General features: G+C 33.8%; 1 protein-coding gene across 1 annotated transcript; it reads left to right on the forward strand.

Moving 5' to 3' along the window:
* The first annotated feature begins 3406 nt into the window (after positions 1–3406).
* LOC114421143 lies at positions 3407–6598 on the forward strand. Its single transcript, XM_028386955.1, has 6 exons — positions 3407–3829; positions 4381–4926; positions 5012–5107; positions 5203–5304; positions 5429–5509; positions 6044–6598. Exons 3-6 carry the CDS (start codon positions 5069–5071, stop codon positions 6365–6367), a joined length of 546 nt encoding a protein of 181 aa, XP_028242756.1. The 5' UTR covers positions 3407–3829; positions 4381–4926; positions 5012–5068; the 3' UTR covers positions 6368–6598.
* Positions 6599–7971: the final 1373 nt, after the last annotated feature.

Raw genomic sequence — 7971 nt, forward strand, 5'->3', positions numbered from 1 at the left:
TGATTACTTCATGATCCCTTTTGGATAAGGAGGGTTATGCTTGTGAGGTCAAACTTATACCCGGTTATTAGATGTAATATTGTAATGTTTACATCAAGTCCATGCAAAATTCTTCCCACTCTTATACCTTTATGGCATGCACATGAAGCATTATGCAAACTCTCCCCACTCTTATACCTTTATGGCATGCACATGAAGCATTATGCAAACTCTCCCCACCCAAGCAAATATTAATTAAAATATAATAAAATACTTTTATGAAGAATAAATTCTAAACTGCAGAGATATAAGTTCACATCAACCCTGACATGCATGGAGAGTCTAGTTCATGCCACAAAATATGATCAAATGAATTTTGATGCTTTCAAGTCCAAATTAAAAAAAATTATTTTTTATATTTATTAAATTATTCAAAAGATCTTGGTAGGATTTTTCTCAAAAATCTGCAATAAGCATAAAGAATAAAGAAATATAACATCACTGTCTGCAATTGGAGCCTACAATGCTGAAGCAAAACAGAGGAAAAAATTTGTCTCCTAGTACTCCTAACCTTATCAATGTAAGGCTGAAATTATGATTCATGTTTCATGAAATAGTAGCACGCAATACAGGGATCAACCTATGTTCAAACTTCAATATCTTTCCCTCAATGACCCATACAAAAATTTCCTAGTATCAATGTTGAATTATCAAAATATCTCACCTTTCATTCTTAAATGTTAAAACTTGCTCTTTTCACCATTTTTTAAACTCTACTTGACATGATTATACCAGCCACTTCACAGACTGGTATTAAAGAGAATATATATATATATATATATATATATATATATATATATATATATATGTATATATGAAGAAACACTAAAATTCAAAAGATGCCAATTGACTAATAACTTCATAACAAAGCAAACAGATAACCCAAGTACTCTAAAATAATTTCAATCAACTAGATTTTTCAATGAAAGAGAGAAAAATGTTGCAAAATTTGTCCAATGTAACAGATCCAGAGAGTCAAGCATAATTAACTTTGCCTAAGTAGAATTCCCAACAAGCATGTAGAAAACTACGTGGCATTGTTATTTTACCAGTCTTACAATGTTTATACTTTACATATAAACTGACAAAAGTTTATTGTCCCTAGAATGGTAAGATTTCAGAACAGAAATTATAATATGTAAGTATTTGTTTTTATAGAGATTTAAAAAAACAAAAACTCTGAAAGAAGAAATGTAGCTTATTTGAAACCTACTGCTACAATCACTGCTGATATAAACAGGACAAAAGAGAATGCATACCTCATTGATGACTAACATTTGCCCATTGCTTTTCTTTACCTTCTTTAACTTTCTCAAGAAGTCAATGCAAAAATTAAAATGAAAAAGAAAATGTGGTGAATAGTTATGCCTTTTCATAAATACAAAACATTTCAATTATTCAATGAATAAATAAAAAGAAACACGATTTTGATCTCATCCAAAATGAGCAATGCAAAAACTTGTGACAGCACATGATACACAACATTATTATCCCAGGCTTAAAGGGAGAGATACCATCACAGATTCATGTAAAGCTATTTAATGATATAAAGCAGCTCCAAAGTGGCCTTTCTTGCATTGCCAGAAAACATCAAACATATGTGATCAGCAATACATGAAAAAGCTAGCAGTCTTGTGATGAAAATTTTAAATTTTTTATATTTATTTTTTGGCTATTTTAGTCCTTGGAAACAAGGATGAATAGTAAATTAATTAGAATCCTTCTCTAAGGATTAGAATCTTCCCACTCTTGTACCTTTATGGCACGCACTTGAAGCATTATGCAAACTCTCCCCACCAAAGTCAATATTAAAATAAAATACTTTTATGAAGAATAAATTCTAAATTAATTAAGAAAAGACATTTTGCTATTTTAGTTCTGTACTCTCGGAAACAAGGATGAAAATATTTGGTCAATAACTCAACTTATTTTATTTCCAAAAGACCAATAACAAAACACCATGGGAAACTAACAAAAATACATGTCAAAAAGCAAATTATCCTACAAGAAAGAGGCCCCTAAAATTTACAGGCATAATGAAGAGAGCAAAAAAAGGGAACAGCATCCCAACAAAGATCAATTGCCGTGTTCACTCTCATGAGGCCAATTATTAGAATATCCATATATGTCCATTTGACTAGGCATATTGTGCTGAAACTGCTGCATTTGATGAAACGGATTATGTAGGTTGAACTGCTGCATTTGATGAAACGGATTATGTAGGTTGAACTGCTGCATGGGTTGTGCATGTCGTATTTCATGAGGTTGCGTTGCAAAATTTGGTGGAGGAGGAACCCAATTATCTTGATCAATGCGGGGAGTAACAATCGTGTTAATGTCCTCTAAGGTTATGTCATGAATGCTTTTCCTTTTCCTCTCTTTATTTGGGGTATTCTTGCGTTTGAAGTATTTTTGAGCATGACTTGCAACTTGAAATGGATTTTTTGATGGAACAAATTTCTGTGAAATATATGTCCAACTTTTTCCAACATTCTCAAGCCCAAGGAGAAACGAAATGTGTTCTTCTCTGGTCCAATGTGTGTATTTCTTGCAAGGAACCGATCGGGATGAGTCACCGGCTAACATGACGCGATTGGACTCCATATTCTGCGGAAGCAAGTGGTGTTGGTGGCTGATCGGCGCATGGACCTGACCAGATGCAATGCCATTGAATGTCTCCTCCGGTGACTCGTGTGGTGCTGGAACCAGAGCTGCAGGGGCAGATGTTGCAGAAACCAAATCGGCAAAAGTATAAACCCTCTGAGGTGCAGGAGCATGAACTCTCGGAGGGGAAGGAACCTGAACCCCTCCGGAAATAGGAACAACAGGATCAGGAACTCTCTCAGGGGAAGAATCTTCAGTGCCAAGATCCTTCAAGAACTCATCTAAATCTTGCATGTCAAAATCGAAGTCGACTGAATTCAAGACTGCGTTTGCTTCGTCTTCTTTGTAGCATGGTATGTTCTTTGCCCACTGATCATCTTTTTCCTTAAACCACTGCTCGTCTTCCTCGTCATAATAGAAAGCTTGTTCATCAAGGAACTCAATGGCATTCTTGTTTTCTTCGTGAGACATTCTTTTCTTTTTCCTTTTTCGTGGTTTTCTTGATTTTCTTTTTCTTCTTTCTTGTGTGGTTTTCTTGATTTCAATTGATCCTGTTATATTGAGAGTGAAATTTTAAAATTTGGCGCCAAAAAGCAGAGTTAGTTATAATTGATTATTTAATGAGTAAGTTCCTTCGAAATTTTAAGATTTGAAAAGGCGCCTTCCCTTTTTTTATAAGTCACTTTCAATTTAACGAAAAAACTTGATTGAGATTTTTTATTTAAAAAAAATAAATAGAGGATCTTATTAGAGTTTTCTAAGAAATCAGGACCTTATCGAATAGTTTTAAATAATTAGAAGAATAAGTTGAATATTAAACCAATTTTTAATAAAAGAAAAAAGATTGAGCTATGTCAGCAGAACGGAATAGACCTTAGCACAGTAGACGTTAGCTATGTCAGCAGTCGCTCTTGGTAATATTCATTTTTATGGATCTTCACCTGTTTCACTCAGAGTCTGGTTTAATTGTCAAAAGATTGCATTTCAGGTACTTCCTCAATCTTGGTTGAAGAAAATGGTTAGTTATGACTGGAAAGCTGATCACTTTTATATGTATACATCAATTTCATGAGTATCAATTTTTACCTCGTCACTATGTTGTCATTTTTCCATTATAGCAAAGATTGGGTTTAGTTATACACAACGTATGATTCAAATGGGTGGATTTGGATTTGATCCTTCAAAGGTACAAATATTATTGGTTTTCTCTATATTTTTTATAATTTTAAAGATCAATCATTGAAAATTATCATGTGATTCCCCTTCCCCCGGGCCATACCACAAGGTAAAAGGGATAATTTGTTTCAATGTGGTTTACTCTCTGTAGGTGCATTCTTCTAAGTGTATAAGGAAAAAAGAATACTCTTTTGCTAAGGATTTGGGGGTATTTGTAAAAGCTTATTTGAGCTTATGAAAATGACTTATATTATAACCTTTTTAGCTTATGAAATAAGCTCTTATTTGATATGAGATTATTATATATTAGTCATTAAGTTCAGACACACCCTTAGCTAATTGTCTGGATATTATTAGATGTACTAAGTGTGGCTGGGATAAACTTTGCCCTGGCTTTGTAGTAAGGTCATTAATTTTGAATGATGAAAATGGGAAAATACAGTGTTCAAACATGGAGTAGTTAAAGACATAAATGTGACTCAAATGAATCCTAGTGTATTCTCTAACAAAGTAATCTCAAATCTCAATCTTACTTCTGCTGTCTTTTAATATTTTTTTCAGGCTATAAGTGCTGAGAAAGACAATCTTGACATAACCCAGCATGACTGGGCCTTACCGAATTTTGAGCAGCTTGCTGAAGCTGTGTTGAGGCAAGTCGTCAGTTAACCATGTTATGATGTAGGAAGCTTAATTTATTTCTTTTTTGGCTGAATTTTACCAGGGTCTACCTGTCATTGCTGTTGGTGTTGGTCTCAGTACATATGATAAAGCATCTGTATGGATATTTATCATCTTACCTTTACATAGACTGCACCAATTCATTAGCGATTCCTTACTGGACTAGAGGTCTTTTTTCTTTTCCTGGAAAACTTCAATTTCTGAGAATCTTTTAGCACCTTACAAGGTTTCTTCAATAGACATTAACAATTGCACTACTCTACATAAATGCTTCAGTGCTTGGTGTCTGCTGCCTATGTTCCTCAACGTCGCATCTAAGCTCCTTTAAATTATCTATTTGATATTAAATTGCCAGTTCTTTTTGTTCAGGAAAAATACTGTATACAATCACACATCCAACTGAATGAATATAGGGATCAAGTGATCTTGGTGAGTACCATAGACTGCTTAGTTAATCTTAGAAATTCTCTGATGCTCTCGTAGCATATTCAGTTATTTGAAATTTTTATTTCAGCCAACAGCTACAAGGAAACATGGACAATACATTGGCACCACTGTGAAAGTCTTGGATATGACTGGTTTAAAATTTTCAGCATTGAATCAATTGAGGGTATGCCCGTACTTTAGGGAAAATATTTTTTTTTCCTTCTCCCAGTCTCCCCTTTTCTTCATAGTTGACAGCCTCTGTTTGATCACCTTCTACAGTTGTTGACTGCATTATCTACAATAGATGACTTGAACTATCTGGAAAAGACAGACACATACTATATTGTTAATGTGCCATATGTATTCTCAGCATGCTGGAAGGTTTGTGCATGTCTTAATGTTTGAAGAGTTTGGACTGCTTCACTTTCATCCTTAATTTCATAAACATCATTCAAAACCCAAACATTAACGGCTGAAATATTTTTTCTTCAATAATATTTGGAAGGTTGTGAAGCCTCTTTTGCAAGAAAGAACAAGGAGAAATATCCAGGTGCTGCAAGGTTGTGGGAAGGAGGAATTACTGAAGGTAAATATCAACATTATTTTCAAGGATCTATTTTTAGCTCTCACAATATCACCAATGCCATATGTATAGAGTTTGCCTGTTGGTTCTCTTGACAAATTAAAGTAACATCAATGAAAATAATTGCAGCAGTGATATTTTACTTCTAGGTCTAACCCAATCTATATCACTTGTCATATTAGTGTTGTTACACTAGCCCTGATAACAGCATCATGATGCCTGTGCGTTTTTTTTTTCTTGTTTCCAGTTCAATACTGTCAAATTACTATTCTAGAGATGCTAATGTTTAATTTTATCTTGTCGTCAATTTAACTCATAAGAAACAAGATTTTATCAATTTGTTTATAACTGGTTAGACAAGGGAAAATTTGACAAGATCTGCATAGTGTCCTACTTTGCATTGTGGAGTATGTGATGTATCCAATATTTCCTCATATTGCTTCATCATATATATAATTATTATTCTCAATAAGAATCTCTCCCTCTCTCTCTCATGTCATGGTACTTTTGGATTTCATCTCTTAAAACTTGTTGTAGGTAATGGACTATGCATCCCTCCCACACTTCTGTAGAAAAGAAGATTCCAAGTCTTCCAAACATCATGCATTAGGAAAAACTGGAAATTGTTTCTCCTTCAATCACGCTTTCCATCAACAACTCTACAATCACATCAAGCAACAATCCATCATTGTGGAGTCAATTTCACCAATCAGACATGGGTCCTTCTATGTAGAGATACAAGAGTCAGACCCTGATGATGCCAAAATAGCCAAGACCATAGAAACTGAGTTCCACAAATTGGAGAATCAGAAGAATGGCTTTAGCAACTCACTAAATGGTCTGACAGTTAATGGCCATTGAAAGCAATGCTACTAAAGCTACTAGTAACTGTGTTTTTTGGCCTGTCCTGAGCCACTTTTATTTGTTGATTACTTTATCATCCCTTTTGGATAAGGAGGGTTATACTTGTGAGGTCAAACTTATAGCCGGTTATTAGATGTAATATTGTAATGTTTACATCAAGTCCATGCAAAAATCTTCCCACTCTTATATCTTTATGGCATGCACTTGAAGCATTATGCAAACTCTCCCCACCCAAGCAAATATTAATTAAAATACGATAAAATACTTTTATGAAGAATAAATTCTAAACTGCAGAGATATAAGTTCACATCAACCCTGACATGCATGGAGAGACTAGTTCATGCCACAAAATATAATCAAATGAATTTTGATGCTTTCAAGTCCAAATTAAAAAAATTGTGCCCTGGTGCAGCGGTAAAGTTGTGCCTTGGTGACTTGTTGGTCATGGGTTCGAATCCGGAAACAGCCTCTTTGCATATGCAAGGGTAAGGTTGTGTACAATATCCCTCCCTCATACCTTCACATAGCGAAGAGCCTCTGGGCAATGGGGTACAAAGAGATTAAACTAAATTATTCAAAAGATCTTGGTAGGATTTTTCTCAAAAATTTGCAATAAGCATAAAGAATAAAGAAATATAACATCACTGTCTGCAATTGGAGCCTACAATGCTGAAGCAAAATAGAGGAAAAAATTTGTCTCCTAGTACTCCTAACCTTATCAAAGTAAGACTGAAATCTATGATGCATGTTTAATGAAATAGAAGCACGCAATACTGGGATCAGCCCTGTCCAAACTTCAATATCTTTCCCTCAATGACCCATACAAAAATTTCCTAGTATCTGTATAAATTAAACAACTTTGAGCCAACGGCCCCAAGAAAAAATCAGTTACAATGTTGAATTATCAATATCTCACGTTTCATTCTTAAATGTTAAAACTTGCTCTTTTCACCATTTTTATAACTCTACTTGACATGATTAAACCAGCCACTTCACAGACTGATATTAAAATATATATATATATATATATATATATATATATATATATATATATATATAAGAAGAAACACTAAAATTCCGAAGATGCCAATTGACTAATAACTTCATAACAAAGCAAACAGATAACCCAAGTACTCTAAACAAATTTCAATCAACTAGATTTTTCAATGAAAGAGAGAAAAATGTTGCAAAATTTGTCCAATGTAACAGATTCAGAGAGTCAAGCCTAATTAACTTTGCCTAAGTAGAATTCCCAACAAGCATGTAGAAAACTACGTGGCATTGTTATTATACCAGTCTTACAATGTTTATACTTTACAAATAAACTGACAAAAGTTGTTTGTCCCTAGAATGGTAAGATTTCAGAACAGAAAATATAATATTTAAGTATTTGTTTTTATAGAGATTTAAAAAAACAAAAACTCTGAAAGAAGAAATGTAGCTTATTTGAAACCTACTGCTACAATCACTGTTGATATAAACAGGACAAAAGAGAATGCATACCTCATTGATGACTAACATTCGTCCATTGCTTTTCTTTACCTTCTTTAACTTTCTCAAGAAGTCAATGCAAAAATTAAAATGAAAAAGAAAACGTGGTG

This window comes from Glycine soja, chromosome 8 (assembly GCF_004193775.1).
Source record: "Glycine soja cultivar W05 chromosome 8, ASM419377v2, whole genome shotgun sequence".
Lineage (NCBI taxonomy): Eukaryota > Viridiplantae > Streptophyta > Magnoliopsida > Fabales > Fabaceae > Glycine > Glycine soja.